General features: G+C 46.6%; 1 protein-coding gene across 2 annotated transcripts in view; it reads right to left on the bottom strand.

Annotated features, from left to right (window-relative positions):
- The window catches only part of LOC147625261 (protein CHLORORESPIRATORY REDUCTION 6, chloroplastic-like), a 41402-nt gene extending 22695 nt beyond the window's left edge, over positions 1 to 18707 (bottom strand). For both annotated transcript variants that reach the window (XM_086818566.1, XM_086818567.1), the window contains exon 1: positions 18437 to 18707. In XM_086818566.1, the coding sequence (XP_086674692.1) occupies positions 18437 to 18656 (220 nt within the window). In that variant the 5' untranslated portion in view covers positions 18657 to 18707. The remainder of the gene's footprint in view (positions 1 to 18436) is intronic.
- Between the last annotated feature and the right edge of the window lie 489 nt (positions 18708 to 19196).

The following is a 19196-nucleotide window of genomic DNA, read 5'->3' as shown; positions in this document are numbered from 1 at the left end:
ACCTCTCCTTGAACTCTTCCCATGATCTAACAGGATTCGGTGAGAGCTTCTCCGTGAGCCACCAATGGGCAGCAGTGCCTTTCATGAACATGCTTACATGCCGGATCATGGATTTCTGAGTGAAATCCTCATCACTGAAAGCAATATCAAACTGGGCAATAAAAGCAAGTGCCTCAGATGCATCATATTCTCCATGATATGCGTCAAACTTCACAGATTTGTCTCCAGTTTTGAAGTCACGAGACTTTGATGCATATGCCTGCCATCTCAACATGTTTTCCCCCATGTTTGTCCATTGGGACAGCCCCTGTGAGACTAGCATCATTTTAGGACCAATGTATAAGGCATAGATACATGTACCCTATAGCATGAGGCATGGTTGGCCCCTCAACATGCATTGATACATTTTCACCCATAGCTTCTCCCTCACGAGAACACTCGAAGGCATGAGTGGCATGAGAGATACGCGGAATACCTTCACCAACAAAAAATTGCCGCCCATGTTACATGTGTTGTGCATGCACATTTTCAGCCGGCAATGACATTTGACATACATTTTGACCACTACCATAAACATTGTATCCTTCACGGGCTACATAAGGTATTCCTGCATGGCGTCGTGAAGTCACTGATTGTTCCTCTCCCATAGCATGGAGATTCATCCTCTTAGACATAAGTTTTTGTTCGGGCACCTGTGGGGATTCCAAGACATATGGGATGGTTGCCTTTTCTACATAGGCATCCTTGGTACGAGCCAAGTATGCACGTGCTGCATCCCTCGATTGCATGTGCTACTCTTGAGCAATCATTGCCATTGCATGATCCATATAAGATTCAGCTTTCTTGGCCTTCAAACGGTCATGTACCAATGGATCCTCGCAACAGCCAAATCTTTTGTTTTGAGTTGTCAAATCTAGTTAAAAAAATAACATTACTAGTATATTAAAAAAATTTGGACTGTTTTTTAGTCCGTTTCTCAAATTGGACTTTACACAAGTCCAAAAATTTTGAATAGTGTGTTTTCTACATAAGTTCATGTTGGCACAGAGTCAACATACTCCCAGATCCATTTTATTACCCGTCCTCGTGTTATGGCTGATTGCGAGCACATACCTGGGTTGCCATGCTTTTTGTCCAGTGGTGGCTGTGGAACTTGTGTCGTGCCAGTCGATCCTGCTGTAAAGCCTTAGCACCATACAATTTTTGTGCAATTTCCAGGTAGCCTCTTGGAAGCTTGAGAAACACCTTAGCAAGCTTGGAAATGGAGTTGGGAAGGAGAAAGTGCAGAAAATGCAACCCAACAGCCCTCATGAAGGAGGCGCCAATCTCTAGAGCCGGGAAAGCTCGCCGAAGTGCATCCACATTTAAGTGGCCAAACCAAAAGTGCCACAAGTCACCGATCTGAGTGCCTGTAAAAGAGAGGAGAGTGCTGAGAGTTTGTAGATACCATTCTCCACTCCGCCTTCCCAAACAACCTGGCATGTTTCTCTGTCCCATAGAGCAACAGAATGCTCCTCAAACTCCACTCGAAAGCCACTCACAATAGATGAAAACCAAGTGTGGGGACGTAAAGAACACGGGAGGAATGCTTCCCCCCTCTGCCATCGGGAATGATCTCCATCTTGCCCTCACTATGAATCGGTATGGTGGAATTGTCGCCAATGAAAATGCGACCTGACTACCGTTTAAGATCCTACAAGAATTCACGGGAAGGAGTCATGTGCCTGGAAGCACCACTATCAAGAATCCACTCCCAAGTATCCCTGGCGGTGAAGCCAACTGCCTCCTCGCTCGAAGAAGATGAAGCATCTATGTCCAAAATCTCCAAGTGCACAAAAGCTGGAGTCTTTGCAACTGAAGCTGAAGAATCAGCACTCTTTCTGGTATCCGCTTGGGACACTTCCTCCAATAGTGCCCTTTCTCGCCACAATTGTTACAAGTCCACGCGGCCTTTAGTTTCTCACGATCTGAATCGGGCTTCTTCTCAGAAGACTTCTCCGACGAAGACTTCCCTTTGCCCTTGTTATTGTTATGGCCTTTCGACCGTTGGCCAGTCAAGGCCTCAGAACCTCCGCCCTGTGGAGGGTTCGTAAAACGCTCTTCTTGGTCCAACCAAGTGATGGTGTTGAGCCTACCACTGGTGATCAAAGAAGAGTAAAATGCTGAGTACTAAGAGGGCAAATGGGACAACGACGTGATGGCCATATCCTCTCACGATATCTCTTTCCCTGCCTGAAGAACCTCCTGCTGAAGAGCTTGCAACTTGTTGATGTGCTCCCGCTTCGTCAACAACTTTGCAGGATTCATAACCCGCATCTGAACTTCCAAGGAGATCCTCTTCATGGCTGATACCCTATTGTACTGAGAGGCCAAATCCCTCTAGCCAACGTCATATACTTTATATGGTTGATCACCTGTGGTGTGCAATTTAGAAAGATGAAAGAATAGACGCCGCCATTGACACGATCCCATAACTGTGCCTGAGCCTCCCATTCCTTCCGTATAGAGGGTAACTCCCCGTCTTCCAACTCCAGCCATGGAACACCAACAACAGTGAAATCAGCCAAGTCATAAGACTCCAAAATGGACTCCATCATTACGTTCCATATGCGGTAGTTGTTCCCGTCCAACTATCGGTCCACCGGGAACGTGGGGAGCGTTGGGATCTTCACGTGCTTCTCAGCCATCTCAAGCAAGTCTGCCATCTCAAGGATTCACAAGGTCTTGTGAAGGAAGGGTGGGTGGGAAAAAAGAAGAAGAAGAGGCTACAAATAATATGCAAGGTGGCTATCCAACGGTGATGGCCGCCTTCTACCCGATCTCCAAGTCCCGAACAGCCCAAGCGATCTCCAATCAGCACCTCAAATCAGTAAACCCTCGACGTCCCACTGTCTCCAAGCATCAAGCCACCTGGGGCTCTGATACCATGTCAGAATGCACAACAGAAACGAAGACAACTGCTGTAGAGAGCAAAACACAGATGAGAGAGAGAGAGAATAAGAAAATCCCGAATACACAACGAAGAGTGGGGGGCAAGGGGCCATTTTATATAGCCCCAGGCTGCTGGTCAGCCAGTCTAAAACAGGCCGATAGCAGCAAATGCTCACGACCATCATAAGGGATGCTCACGACCAGCAAAACCCTGGTCGGCCAGGTCACCAAAAGGAGTAGGGTAGCAAATCAATCCAATCGGCCAACCAACTGAATCAACCGACAGCCCATCCACACCTTAGGAAAAATGGGAAAAATACATGGAGAGAGGAAAAATGGAAAAACACCAAAACTGGGCGGGCACACCCACAACAGAGGCCCTAGTGTAATATACAGACAGGAGATGACTGCTAACATCGGCCTGCTAGACATGGTGCTAAGGGAAAATCCCCAAATTTGTTGCGCTTAACTACCCTGTTGCTCTTCCTTCTAGCGCTTGGCTGCCAACTGGTTGGGACCTTCTGTTGTGGCTGCCAACAGCACCCTGATGGCAACCAACAGGGTTCCACCTCCCTTGATGGTGATGATGATGATGATGTGCTGCTACTACTGATGCTTATGTTGATGGTATGCTGACGATGATGAAGATGATGCTAATGATGACACTTGATGATGACCTACATGCCGACTTAACTGATGATTAATCATGGATTAATGATGTTCATGCTGAGGTTTAGCCATGGCACGGGCGTGCACGTGACAAATGATGCTAAGCATCAACCCAGGTATGCCATTTGATGGGGCCTATATAAGGCTAGGTTAAAGCATTATTTTATTCATCTGATCCCCAGTTGGGGTTAGGTCATGGATAGGAGAGTAGGTCTATAGTCTCCTTTTGGGAAGGCCAAAGGCAATAGACTTTTGTACCATATGAATATACTAAATACACAACCATCTCTCTATGGGGTATTGTTCAAATACAATAAGTGGAAAGGCCATACGGGCATGAGAATGTGTTAGATCACACCCCCATGGGTCTTGGTGCTGGTAAGATGCATATTTGACTTAGATGTAAACAGGAGGAATTGACCTTCATTTTTTGCTGTTAGTATTAAAGTTTATAACTAGTAGGTTCACATCTTATGCAAATGAAAGGGTGGACATGTAATAAAAGGGAGCACCTAATTCAAGCATGTGTGCAGCACAAGAGGAGGGGGTTGCCCATTTTTTTGCATGCTCAGGTGTGTGACCACCATCATGGGTAAGGAACCACCCTATGCATGGCACCCACGCCACTTATGAAAGAGTGCACAGAGCGGAAGCAGAGTGGCACTAGAATGTGCTGAACAGAGAGTGCAAGAGAGAGAGAGAGAGAGAGAGAGAGAGAGATGGAGAGAACTATGCTGAATATACTGAAGCAAAACAGTCCCAAGCAAGACACAAATAGTCTCATAAGTGAGGGAGCAAAATATGTACAAGATTGAATGGGAAAAGAGAGGCCAGCACCCACTATTTATAGTAAGGGAAGGCTGGCCGGCTGGAGCTACTGGAGCTACTGGACATGGCCGACTGTAACTCGCGGCGGGTGCCCGGGGGACTAGGGCCTTTGACACACTTGTTGATACCATCAATGCATATTAAAACATTTAAACATTTAAAAGCTGAACAAAACATCCACAAATGCTGAAAATGGAGCTTGCACACGTGACACCACATAGAGGCCGGAATGGGCCGACCCCCCCCTTGAGTATTTTATTACCCAAGGAGAATAATATCATGTACAAGCTTTGAGGGCCTTACTCTCCCCACGGGAGATGCCAGATTATCCATATACAAATGCCATAACACAGCCCAACACGAGGCTACCAAGCCGGAACATAGGCTGTAGAAATGCCGAGCCAACAATATAATCCATATACCTCCGTGTGGGTACTGATTCTTCCCCAAAAACCACGGGTCTTCATGCAATAGAGCTGGTACAGCAAGTACAACTCTCCATTCAGCCGGTACAGCAGGTACAATGGCTGGTACAGTCGATACGGTGGCTGGTACAACAAGTACAACAAGTACAAATGCTGGTACAGCATGTACAATGACTAGTACAATAGGTACATTGATTGGTACATCAAGTACAGAAGCTAGTACAACCGGTACAATGGGTGGTACAACAAGTACAAGGACTGGTACAGCCAATACAAGGGCTGGTACAACAGGTACAAAGGCTGGTACAACTAGTACAATGGCTAGAAATCATAATAAATGATTAAATACCCTTGCCTTCAGTATTTCTTCGCGATGGAAGCCTCCAAAACAGTCCCCAACAGCCGGTATTCTTCATGGGCAGCCTGAGAGAGAGAGAGAGAAAGAGAGTAGCCATCATTAGGGCAGCCTGTAACGGTGGTAGAGGCTAGTGTGCAGCAAGAGAGCCTCCATTAATGAAGAGAGAGGGCTCCAATTTATAGATTTGGACCTCCCATGAGCTAAAATGGCAAGAGAAGGCTACAATGACAAGTGGAGAGCCACACAATAGCCAAAGTGACAAGTGTGAGGCCACTTGTCTCACTTTGATCCATTTTCTAACAAGTGTCAGCCACTTGTCTCACTTTGGTCCACTTTCTTGCCACATGTCCGAATCTAAGAGATGGGTCCTTCCATAATCTTTACCTCTAAAAATATCCCAACTCGTAGACATTCTGTCATAGGCACTTTGCCAACTCTTGGTATCTGCTCAATTCCAGATGTAATGACGCGAACAGAATTTCCATCGGAGTCCGGCCAAAAATAGCAACTCTCCTAAATTTTAGGAGTGTGGTCCCTTTGTATTCTAGGATAATCCCCCATTCCCAAAGCTTATACTTTCCAAATATTTAGACATCCTGGAGTCTACCAGACCCCTTTCATACTGCGAAATGTCCAGGCTACACCGCCAATGCTGTTGACGGGGTTTGGATGAGAAGGAACTCAATAAACTGACTACGAAGCATATGTCTAATCGGGAGTAGGTCAACCATAGCAAACAACCGACGAGAACCAAATACTGTCCCTGATCAATCCTTGGAGAAGCATCAAGTGAAGAAAGCTTCTCACCAATATCCATAGGAGAAGATACTAGTTTGCACCCAGTCATCTGAAATCTATTGAGAATCTCCCGAGTGTACTTCTGCTGAGAGAAGAAAATGCCCTTCGAGGTCTGCCAAATCTCAAAGCCAAGAAAATAATGCAAGAGGCCAAGATCCGTCATCTCAAACTCTATCTCCAAAGCATCCATAACAGAACGGATCCACACAAAATAAGAACCTGTAAAGATGAGGTCATCCACATAGACCACAATGATAACAATCAACCCCCTCTCAAGGAGGATATAAAGGTTCGAATCTGTGTGAGAACGACGCAGGCCGAGCTTCTGAAAGAACTCATCAATCCGCTGGTACCAAGCCCGCGGAGCCTGCTTTAGACCATATAAAGCCTTCTTCAGCCGGTACACATGATCCTGTTTGCCCGGAACAACAAATCCTGGCGGCTGATCAATATAAACCTCCTGTGTAAGCTCTCCATTCAAAAAAGCCGACTTGACGTCCATCTGGAAAACGGGCCATCTATGATGTCCTACGAGTGCAAGAACGGTGCGAATGGTAGTCATCCGGGCCGTCGGAGCAAAGGTCTCATCGAAGTCGACACCAGGGCGCTGAGCATAACCCTTGGCAACCAACATCGCCTTGTGCTTGTCCAAGCTGCCATCAGCCCGGAACTTTGATTTGAAAATCCAACGCACACCAATCACCTTACGTTGCAGAGGCTGAGGCACCAAAATCCAAGTGCCCTTCTGTTCGATAGCATCCAACTCTGCCTGCATAGCACGACGCCAAGGCTCATGTGAAAGAGCCTCGTCTACAAAAGTGGGATTAGAAGGACCATTAATGATTGTAGACATAAGAGCATAATTAACAAACATGTTGCCCTCATGAATTTGTTTCCCCTGTAACTCTGGAAGAATGCGAAGAAACCAGGCGGAGGAGCAAAAGGAAGCTCACGTAACCCAGAATCACGAACTGTCTGATAATACCAACTAGGTACAGATTTTCTCGAACTCGCCGAAGGAGGAGCAGGGTCATCATCATTTGACTGAGTATCCTCAGCTGAAGATGTAACAAAAACAGCGGGAGTAGGAAAAGGAGGAGAAGGAGGTGGAGACAGAGACGGAGGTGAAGGAAGAAGAAGCTCACCACCCCCCTCTCAAGATGTAGGAGTCTCGTCGAAAACCACATCACGGCTCACAACAACTTTACCGGCCAGAGGATCATAAAGACGATATGCCTTCGACACAGTGCTGTATCCGAGAAAAGTCATGCGCTTAGACTCCGAGTCCAACTTGGAGCGGTGTTCCTTAGGCACATGAACATATGCCGTACACCCAAATATCTGGAAATGAACAACGGAGGGCTTCTCACCATGGAAAGCCTCATATGGAGTTTTGTCGGGAAGAGCAGTAGTAGGAGACCTGTTCTGAATGTAGACAGCAGTGGAAGCCGCCTCAGCCCAGAAACGTCGAGGTAATGAAGAATACTCAAGCATAGCACGGGCCATCCCCATAATGGTCCTATTCTTCCTCTCGGCAACTCCATTCTGTCATGTGCATGATAAATGCCATGGACATTTTCAGGGCTAAATCCAAAAGAGGCAGCCAGATAAAGAGTATGAACCAGTAAAAGATAACTAGAACTAGGATTGTGGAGCACAGAGTGCAGATTTGCTAGGGAGGACTTGGAGAAGACCAGAAGGTGCTGTCGGCTGAGAACAAGAGTGTCGCTGCATGGTGGAAGACAGGCGCATAAGCGTTTGTATGGTTTGGTCCAGTCGGCCAGCACTTCAATGTTCCAAAGAGACTATATAAGGCCTAGTTGCTCCTCATTGTATTTATTCAATCCTCTAGGGATTGGGTCATTAGGAGTCCCATAGGGGGACAGAATTTTGGGTGTTATCACCTTTTCTTCAAGGCAGCCTATGGCTATAGACAAGTACCTTTTTGTACCATATGAATATACTGAATTTTCCAGCACATCTCTCTCTCTACTCTCTCTCTATATCTGCGTTTTGCATCAAATGGTTTCCAAGAGTGTTTAGGGCGTAAGAAGACTCCCAGAGCTTCCGCGTGTTACGTTGGTATCAGAGCATCAGGCTCAGCAAAGCTAAATACTGATTCAGTCCCATATGATGGTGTACAGGTCCAAGGTACAGGAAAGTACACGGATACGAAGCCCAAGGCAAGGAACACAAAAGCGGGAAGAACTCCCAGGAGGTTTGTTGGTGGTGTTCCACAGTGCCAAAGGGGATGGCAGTCCTGTGAGCCAGATAGGTTCTCGGGCAACGGTCCCAAGGGAGGTTTATCCTCCAAGGGTAATGTGAGAGTGCCAGACTCATTTCTCAGGAATCAAGACCAAGACGGTGTTCAGAGTCAGGGCAAGAATGGATTGTGGACTAGAGGGAACAGATGCATAGATCGACAGAGTGGTTTGGAGAACATGCCGGGCTTTCAGAGAAAAGGGATTGCCAAGGATGGATGGATGACAGAGGGACTTCAGGAAAGGATTGGGATGATGACAGTCATCCAAGAGCAGGTTGGATTCCCGTCATCAAGTTTAGCAGAGGGGGATGTCATGGGCATGATAAATGCCATGGACATTTTCAGGGCTAAATCCAAAAGAGGCAACCAGATAAAGAGTATGAACCAGTAAAAGATAACTAGAACTAGGATTGTGGAGCACAGAGTGCAGATTTGCTAGGGAGGACTTGGAGAAGACCAGAAGGTGCTGTCGACTGAGAACAAGAGTGGTCGCTGCATGGTGGAAGACAGGCGCATAAGCGTTTGTATGGTTTGGTCTAGTCGGCTGGCCGATTGCTGGTCGGCCAGCACTTCAATGTTCCAAAGAGACTATATAAGGCCTAGTTGATCCTCATTGTATTTATTCAATCCTCTAGGGATTGGGTCATTAGGAGTCCCATAGGGGGACAGAATTTTGGGTGTTATCACCTTTTCTTCAAGGCAGCCTATGGCTGTAGACAAGTACCTTTTTGTACCATATGAATATACTGAATTTCCAGCACCTCTCTCTCTCTACTCTCTCTCTATATCTGCGTTTTGCATCAGATGGTTTCCAAGAGTGTTTAGGGCTGAAAGAAGACTCCCAGAGCTTCCGCGTGTTACATATTCTATGATGGAGTATATGATGTAGTAAGCTGTCTCCGAATGCCATGTGTCTTGCAATATTGCTGACACTCCTGGGATGTGAACTCACCCCCTCCATCGGTCCTGAGAGCCTTGACCGAGTGACCAGTCTCTTTTTCCACCTCAACTTTCCAATCACAGAAGTGCTGAAAAGTCTCATCCTTGGTCTTCAGAAAGAAAACCCAAGTATATCTAGTAAAATCATCCACCATCACGAGCATGTACAACGCCTTACTCAAAGACGCGATACTCATAGGACCACATAAGTCTACGTGAATGAGAGCAAGTGATGTCGAAGATCTGTGTGTCGCCTCCTTCGGAAAGGCGGCTCGGTGTTACTTCCCCTGTAAACAAGAGGAACAAGCAGAAGACGGAGCCTTGATGGTCGGTAATCCCTCAACCAACCCATCCTTCGAAGCTCGTTGCAGAAGCTGATAGCTCAAATGGCCAAACCGAGCATGCCAAAGAGCAGAAGAAGCACCAAAAGAAAGCAAAGCGGTCAACTTGTAGAGACCACTATCTTGGACTCCCTGAGCCAAGATGCTACCAGTCGCCTTATCACGAATGGTAATCTCATAACGAGAAAAGATCACCTCCGCACCTTGAGCTATAAGAGCACTCACTGACAAAAGGTTAAAAGCCAAATTTGGAATATACAGAACGTCAGAGAAGTACCTCTTGTCCTCGTCAGAACGGAAGATGGGGATAGTGCCATGTCCATGCACTGGCACAGAAGAATCACCCAGAGTGATCTCGCCTGATCTAGCAGTGAAGTCCTCGAGCCAATCTCGATGGGGTGTCATATGAGCATAGTAACAGGGGACGGAGGGGACGGAGGGCCGAGACGCGGAAATGCCGTCCTGAATCGGCGATTCGTTCCGACGCCGGCTCGGGGTGGAGGGGACGCCTCGGGCAGATGCGTTTGCGTCACAAGGGGACGCCATCCCGGGAACGGCGGAACGGGACGAGCAGGTCGAGAACGGGACTGGAACGGGACGCCCTTTTTTTTCGCTGTTTTTTTGCGCTGTTTTTTTGCTGTTTTTTTACCTTGTTTTTTTGCCGTTTTTTTTTGCTTCTGCCTGTTGCTTTCCTCCCGTTGGTGGCTGGCAGCTGCCCGTTGCTTTCCTCACGCTAGCTGGCCTGGCTGCCATCACCCGTGACCTGAGCCTATAAGGCTTGTGCTAAGTGCTCTCCTCTCTCTCTCTCCCACTCTCACTCTTGGCCAACCGCCCCACTCTAAAGCTTAAGGCTTAAGCAACAAGCGCTCTAGCCTCTCTCTCTCTCTCTCTCTCTCTCTCTCTCTCTCTCTCTCCCTCCCAGTGCCCAGGGCCAGGCCCCACTCCCTCACTCTCTCTCTCCCACTCCCTCCCACGGGCCACTCTCTCTCTCTCTCTCTCTCTCTCTCTCTCTCTCTCTCTCTCTCTCTCAATGAGAGGAACAGAGTGATGAGACAAGACATATGGCAGCACTACATACAGGAGACATGGACAGCACCAGAGAGCCCACTACCACCGAAGATGCTGTATTACAGAGACCACTTTATGAGCATCTCAGGGGATGGGTTTATACATCGACCGCGGTACATGGATGTATACATGCCACACAGCTCTCGCGTTGCTATTGGACAGCTACGAGTCTCATCACATCAGCTAGAGATAGAGGCTGGGAGAGCGGCACGGGTTCCCAGAGCTGAGCGGATATGCAGATTGTGTCGCGAGGAGGTGGAGACTGAGGATCACTTTGTATGTAGATGTAGAGCCCACCAGGGGGTCAGAGATAGATATGCAGGATTGTTTGAGGAGCACTCTTCACTACATCAGTTGATGGAGGCCTCCGACCAGCGACGACAGCTTGGCAGACTACTACTAGAGCTTCATAGTTCTCGAGAGAGACTCCTCCAGACACCCGCTCCCACTAGGGGTGGGAGACAGTCCCAGCTCACAGATTTCTTCCAGAGAGCTATGCCAGTGCCAACTGATGTACCACGTGGGGTGACCGCACAGAGAGCAGAGGAATTGAGAGCCAGGAGGAGACCTAGACAGACTGGACATAGAGCACCCCGACTCCATCACCGAGAGATAGCAGCTATCCGAATGAGACACCAGATGGAGACACAGGAGAGGGTAGCTCGCTTTCATTCAGACTCAAGGTACATGTTCACGCCATTCACAGCCTCAGCATCGGCGATGTATGATATCTTATATCCCTCTTATGGCACTGGATGGAGTTAGACATAGATCTGCATAGCATGCTTGTACTACCCCTTCAGCATATAGAGATGCATCTTGCCTTAGCACTCCATCCACATCCCCACCCCACCTTATATTGTTTGTATATGGGCTCCACCGATCCATGATGATTCACAGTTGTATCCAAACACATGCACACTTTTTCTTTTCTTTCTTTTCTTCCGATGACCGGAAGAACACAGTTGTATTATCTTTTGTCTCATAGGCCGACTTTGGCCTCTCGTAGACGTTAATATATCTTTCTTTCTTTCTTTCTTTCTCTCTCTCTCTCAACTTTCACCCTCTCTCATGGATGTTGGGTTTTACGATGTGTACGCACCCAAGGGAGTGCTAGTGATCATCAGTAGGTTACTGGGGCACTTTTTACTTCAGTTAGTGGAGGTTTTTTGCCCCAGTTTAGCTTAGTTTCACTTATAAAGGTTTATAAGCGATTTGGTCCACCTGGCACTATTTATGACCGGACCATGTGAACACACTATTAGGTCACATCTTTTATGTGACTATTGTACTTCACTTTATCATTATCAATATATGAGAAAACGTGTTCCTCTCTCTAACTCACGCCTCCTGTTGATGTGCTTTCCAAAACCCTAACCCTAACAGCTCAACCCCACATTTTGGTATCAGAGCAGGTTTGCCCAACTGTCCGTACAGGCCCTCGCCATCAGTTCGCCTGCCCGTTCAGCTGCAGCTCGACAGCAGTCTGCTCCGACCACTCTATTCCGTACAGCAGACAGCTGCCCTGTTCCGTACACTGCTATGTACTCTGCAGGCGCCTGCCCTGTTCCGTGCACTGCGCCTGCCCTGTCTGTACTGGTCCTCGCCATCAGCTGCAGTCACTCCAGTGCAGACAGCCGTACAGTCCTGCGCAGCCAGCTGTCGTACACTGCTCCGTACAGCAGTCGACCAGCACCTGTTGCGTATACTTGCAGTTCCGTACAGTACCTGCAGCTCCGTACAGTCGCCGCTTCTCCTCCGTACACTGCTCCTGACAGTCTGTTCCGTACAGTCGACCAGTACTTGTTGCTGCTGTTCCGTACAGCCTACAGCCGACCTGTACCTGCAAAATCACATGGGTAAAGTTTAAAGCTTTACACAGGTACAAAGCCCATCTAGTTGCAAAGGGCTATGCACAGAAGAAGGGCATTGATTATGAGGAGACATTTTCTCCTACATCCCGTATGTCGACACTTACGAGTGTCATTGCATTGGCTGCACATCGTGGTTGGGTTGTTCATCAGTTGGACATCAAGACTGCTTTCCTACATGGGGACCTCGAGGAGGAAGTTTATGTACATCAGCCCATAGGTTTTGCAGAACATGGTCATGAAGGGAAAGTATGCAGGCTAAAAAAGGCCTTGTATGGTTTGAAACAAGCTCCACGAGCTTGGTATGCAAAGATAGATGCTTTCTTGCTCACTCAAGGTTTTGTGAACAGTCCATCAGAAGCCACTTTGTATGTAAAGAAAGAAGAGAAAGATCTGCTATCTGTCAGTCTTTATGTAGATGATCTTTTGCTCATGGGATCAAATGATGACAAAATTGCAGCTTTTAAAGAGATACAACAGACATTTGCCATGTCTGATTTGGGGCTCGTACACTACTATTTGGGCATACAGTTTGTGCAGGATAATAGAGGCATTGGGTTGTTGCAATCTCGGTATGTTGCTAAACTTCTGAAGAAGTTCAAATTTCAGGATTGCAAGCCTACCAGCACTCCTATGGAGCCTGGGATGAAACTGTCACTACAGGATGACAGTATTTTATTTGATGCCACTACATATGCTCAGGCTGTTGGGTGCCTTATTTACTTGTGTACTACACGGCCAGATATTCAGTATGCCATATCTCAGTTGAGCAGATTCATGCACAGCCCGCGATTGTCACATTGGCAAGCTGTGAAGCGTGTATTTCAGTATTTGCAGGGTACCTTGTCTCTTGGATTGCTTTATCCTAAGGGAGGTGACATGCAGCTATATGCTTACAGCGATTCAGATTGGGGTGGTGATTTTGATACCAGACATTCCACTAGTGGAAATTGTTTCTTTCTTGGCTCTTCATGTATTTCTTGGCTAAGCGAGAAACAGACCACAGTGGCCACTTCGTCTTGTGAGGCAGAGTACAAAGCAGCCTACACTACTACCGTTGAGTGTGTCTAGCTGCGTCGTCTTATGACTAATATAGATATTTCAGTGGAGGAGCCTACACCTATCTATACTGATAGTCAGAGTGCCATTGCCATGGCCAGGAATCCTGTGTTTCATGCTCGCACGAAACACATTGAGATTCACTATCACTTTGTTCGGGAGAGACTCCAGGCAAGTGATATCAGTCTGATTTACTGCCCTACGGATCAGAATGTGGCAGACATCTTCACCAAGGCACTACCACGTCCGAAATTCGAAGCATTCCGCACTGCTTTGAATTTGTTTCCTTTTGGTGGATGATGTACAGTGATCACATATCACTCCAGGGGGGGTTGTTGGGTTTTATGCTGTGTATGCACCCAAGGGAGTGCTAGTGATCATCAGTAGGTTACTGGGGCACTTTTTACTTCAGTTAGTGGAGGTTTTTTCCCCCAGTTTAGCTTAGTTTCACTTATAAAGGTTTATAAGTGATTTGGTCCACCTGGCACTATTTATGACCGGACCATGTGAACACACTATTAGGTCACATCTTTTATGTGGCTATTGTACTTCACTTTATCATTATCAATATATGAGAAAACGTGTTCCTCTCTCTAACTCACGCCTCCTGTTGATGTGCCTTCCAAAACCCTAACCCTAACAGCTCAACCCCACAATGGCATCTTCTTCACAAGCAATCTTCGGCTCCGCACATCGTGGTGGTGCTAGAAGAACCGATGGTTGGTCATGGTGGGAAGAGATTAATGCCAACTGCCTTGGAAGTGGAGGAGGTTCACGCCCGTGGTCTTGCAAGCTTTGCCCCTATAGGCGGACGAGTGGTCAGACAAAGTGAGAGCCCACCTTATTTATGAGTCCGGGCACGAGGTTCGATTTTGCACGGGAATCACATCGGAGAAGAGAAGGGAGCTTCTTGAGCGCATTGCCGGCCATGAGGCTTTGAGGGCTGCAAGGCCGACACGTGTGGCTGTGGATCCTGCAGCATTTGTGACACCACTTGAGGGGTCTGTTTCAAGGTCAGGGGGTGCATCTACCACATCTACACCACGGCCACATGGTGTAGATTCCTTTGCAATGCCCACACCCACGCGGCGACAGAGTACACTTGAGGGAAGTTGGGATCCTAAGAAGAAAGAAGAGGTTGATACAGCTGTGGCTCGTTTCTTCTTCCATGACCATATTGCTTTCCATACTGCTAGGTAAGCCTTGAAAGTTGACTCTTCCCTCTTAACATGATTTTTCTAAGTTTCATTCTTGAAAGTTCACTTGTTTCTTTTTGTAATCAGATTCGAGTACTTCAAGGCTATGGTGAAGAGAATTGGGGAGTATGGTCCAAACTACCCCCCCATCATCAGTCTCTGCGCACCACATTGCTCGACAAGGAGAAGCGCCTTGTCAAGCAAGCTACAGAGAACACAAAGTGGCTATGGGCAAAGAATGGAGTGTCACTCATTGCAGATGGATGGAGTGACACACGAAAGCGGTCCATCCATGGTCTCGTTGCATATTCCCGTGGCGAGATGTACTTTATTGCTTCACATGATGCCTCAGGGACAGGGAAGAGTGCAGACGTGCTTGCAGCAAAGTGGGCAAGTGGCATTGAGCTCATGGGCCCGGAATGTGTGGTGGGTTTTGTTGCAGATGGCAAGGCTGCAAATAGGACAGCTGGAGCTATTATTGAGGGCATGTATCCACACATGACTGTGTCATATTGTATGGCACATTGTTTGAACAATCTTTTAAAGGATATTGGAAAGAAGTCATGGATTGAGCCAATCATTCATGGTCACATTTGTCTTGAACCACCAGTTCCTCCGCCACGAGTTCTCCAAGAAATCAAGGTTCTCACTTCTCAAATACTCAAACACCCGATTTGCCTTCAACTTCTTGATGCTGGCCCGCTTGAGGGAGTGCAGTGGTGCATTGAGGCAGCTCTTCATCAGTGACGAGTTCACCACTTCTGCATTGGCTTCAACAGCCAAAGGCATATTATGCAGGGAGCATGCAGAGAACCCTTCCTTTTGGGAGGATGTGAAACGCATTGATGCTATGGTGAGGCCTATTGTCCACTTGTTGAGGCTTGTAGATGCTATACAGCCATGCATCGGGAAGGTGTATGAGGCAATGGATAGACTGATAGAGAAGTTGCAAGAGTTAGAGCTCGATGAGGACAAATACGAGGAGATTCGTTCCTTATGTGTGACGAGGTGGAACTCCTATGCCTCTCCTATGCATGCAGCTGCATATATGGTGGACCCTGAGTTTCAGGGTAATGGACAGGAGGGTGACAGAGAGGTCAGTGATGGTTGGAGGCGTATCTTGGATCGTCTAGTGCCAGATGGAGGCATTAGGCGCAAAATCAGAGACCAGCTTGCTGCATACAGGTCCTTTCGTGGTGCTTTTGGTTGTGCGGATGCACAGGAGGATAGGTTGAAGATTGGGACACCGCCGTTGAGGAAGAGTTCTTTGCTGCTTCATTACGCTTCTTCTTGTGACATTGGGGTGACTTGTGACCCTTCTTGCCACAATAATGACATTCAATGTCCTTATTCTTTGAAGATTTGTTGTTGTCTTTATCCTTGTCGGAATCCTTGGAGTTCTTGTCAGAACCCCCTTTTCCTTTCTTTTGTTGAGTCTTCTCTTTATCTCGTGCTGCCAAAGCTCCATCGGGGCCACCAAAGGTGCCAGTCCGCTCCTCAAAGCGAGACTCAATATGCATAACGGAGGGGAGAACTTCCTCCCAAGTAACTGGAACAGGACGAGGAGAACTTCCTCCCAAGTAACTGGAACGGAACGAGGAGAAGAAACAAGAGACTGAAAGTATGCATCAAACCTCTCTGGAAGTTTGGAGAGTAGCCGAATAGCCATATCCTCTGTGGAGATGTCCTTGCCACAAACAGCAAGCTCGTCTCGGAGATCTTTCATCTTTGAGATGAAAGCAGATAAAGATGGAAAGGCAAAAACTGATAAGTTCATAAGTTGCTTTTTCAACGCCAAAATCCGACCCGGAGACTTAATCTCGTAGAGATCTGCAAAAGCCTTCCAAACTTCATGTGCAGCATCTGCTGTACGCACATGAGAGAGAACAGCATCCTGTGTCATGTGCATGATAAATGCCATGGACATTTTCAATGCTAAATCCAAAAGGGGCAGCCAAGAAAAAGAGTATTAGAACTAGGACATGGAGCACAAAGTGCTGTTTGGCAGTGTACGGATTGGAGCAAAGGCATGAAGAAGGACTGTTGGCTGCGTTGGAGGCTGTCGGGAGCAGAGGAGTGCTGTTTATGGACATAGAGAGGCCAGTCGGCCAGCAGCCCAATACTCCCAAGTGACTATAAATAGCATGGATGCTCCTCATTGTATTTATTCAATCCTCTAGGGATTGGGTCATTAAGAGTCCCATAGGGGGACAGAATTTTGGGTGTTATCACCTTTTCTTCAAGGCAGCCTATGATTGTAGACAAGTACCTTTTTGTACTATATGAAATATACTGAATTTCCAGCACCTCTCTCTCTCTCTACTCTCTCTCTATATCTGCGTTTTGCATCAGATGGTTTCCAGGAGTGTTTAGGGCTTAAAGAAGACTCCCAGAGCTTCCGCACGTTACATTGGTATCAGAGCATTAGGCTCAGCAAAGCTAAACAGTGATTCAGTCCCATATGATGGTGTACAGGTCCAAGGTACAAGAAAGTACACGGATACGAAGCCCAAGGCAAGGAATCCAGAATCGGGCAGCCAAGAAAAAGAGTATTAGAACTAGGACATGGAGCACAAAGTGCTGTTTGGCACTATACGGATTGGAGCAAAGGCATGAAGAAGGACTGTCGGCTGCATTGGAGGCTGTCATGAACAGAGGAGTGTTGTCGGCTACATGAGGACCAGACGGCGATGATTATGGACATAAAGAGGGCAGTCGGCCAGCAGCCCAATATTCCCAAGTGACTATAAATAGCATGGATGCTCCTCATTGTATTTATTCAATCCTCTAGGGATTGGGTCATTAGGAGTCCCATAGGGGGACAGAATTTTGGGTGTTATCACCTTTTCTTCAAGGCAGCCTATGGCTGTAGACAAGTACCTTTTTGTACTATATGAAATATACTGAATTTCCAGCACCTCTCTCTCTCTACTCTCTCTCTATATCTACGTTTTGCATCAGATGGTTTCCAGGAGTGTTTGGGGCTGAAAGAAGACTCCCAGAGCTTCCGCACGTTACATCCTGACAGTTCAACATCCGAAAGGAGAAAACGCGTCGATCATTCGACTGCCAAATATCAATCTATGCTTGAGTCGCACCACCGGAAGCAAGGGTGGGAGGGGTGGCATTGGCTGGTGTAACAAGCCAATCCCAAAGATCCACGCCATTCATTCAGTTCGCAAACCTTCGTCTTTCCATTCATTCCATGTAGCGCCTATTACCTACAAAAAGTGAACTCTCTAGTTCATCTCAGGGTGTCCCAACATGAGCACGATTCCCATCATTATCATACAGGCCTCCTTGGAAAAAAGCAAAACTTATATCATATCTGTATGAAGCGCATAATACTTGCAAAACGAACCTAGCTACAGGCACCAGCCATCACATGGAGGGATTAACATGCTGCAAAAATACATATAGGAAAGACTTATATCCCCACACACACCACAAAAAACGAAGCCAGACAAAAAACGTTCTTAGGTTCTCAAAGTAAGACTTGCCCCAGAAGGGAGCCATACAGATAAAGGTTCCATTTCTTCAGCAGCACAAAGGCTAACAGCATAGCTATGGTTCTTTCTAATGCGTTGGTGACATGCGTTTGAGATACAAAATGTTAATTAGGATCCACAATCTGCAACTTGGGTGCAGTAATAACTGAATATTTGAGTTCATGAAGATGCTGTTAATTACCTTCTTCATCTTCAAGTGAGGGGAAGTCGACTTTCTTGTAAGGGTCGTAGATGTGAGCATGCAAGGGCCTCTTGAGCCATGGCGCCATCTTGAGCTTGGGACTAGCTTGGAATGCAGAGGGGGTAGTTGCTGACAGGGTAGCAGTGGACACCGCATTGGCGAAGGAGGTAAGAGACGTGCAGCTGCAAGAAATGAGAGTCACACAGGGCACACCCGCCATGGCAGGTCCACGTACAAACACTAACGTTCAAACACACACTCTCTAGTAGTCTCACCCTCCCTTTGAACCTTTAACTTAACACCCCCTAAAATGTCTCACTTTGTTACATTAATTAGTTCATAGCTACTCAAAGGAGGAACTCTATGAGAAAAAATTTAAAAACATTCATATGGGTTTTAATTTGTTATGAAAGAGTTCATATGGGTTTTAAATTAGTTCTGAAAGAGGAAAATGCTCCACAAAATATGATGAAAATGGTATACATATATATATATATGTATATATGTATATATATATGTATATATGTATGTATATATGTATATATGTATGTATATATGTATATATATATGTATATATGTATATATGTATATATATATATATATATAGAGAGAGAGAGAGAGAGAGAGATTAATTTGAAGTGAGAAGTGCAATTTGATCTATTTTCCCTCTCATCAAAACATGGGCAAGTGGCATTAAAGAGCTCATAAGATTGGATGAGATATCTTTAAAAGGTTCGAATGAGCTCTTTTGAGACCATAT

The sequence above is a fragment of the Cibotium barometz genome, chromosome 24 (genome assembly GCF_041138505.1).
Source record: "Cibotium barometz isolate CiBa-2024 chromosome 24, ASM4113850v1, whole genome shotgun sequence".
Lineage (NCBI taxonomy): Eukaryota > Viridiplantae > Streptophyta > Polypodiopsida > Cyatheales > Cibotiaceae > Cibotium > Cibotium barometz.
The sequence above is the reverse complement of the archived record's forward strand: the minus strand, read 5'-3'. Positions and strand labels throughout refer to the sequence as shown.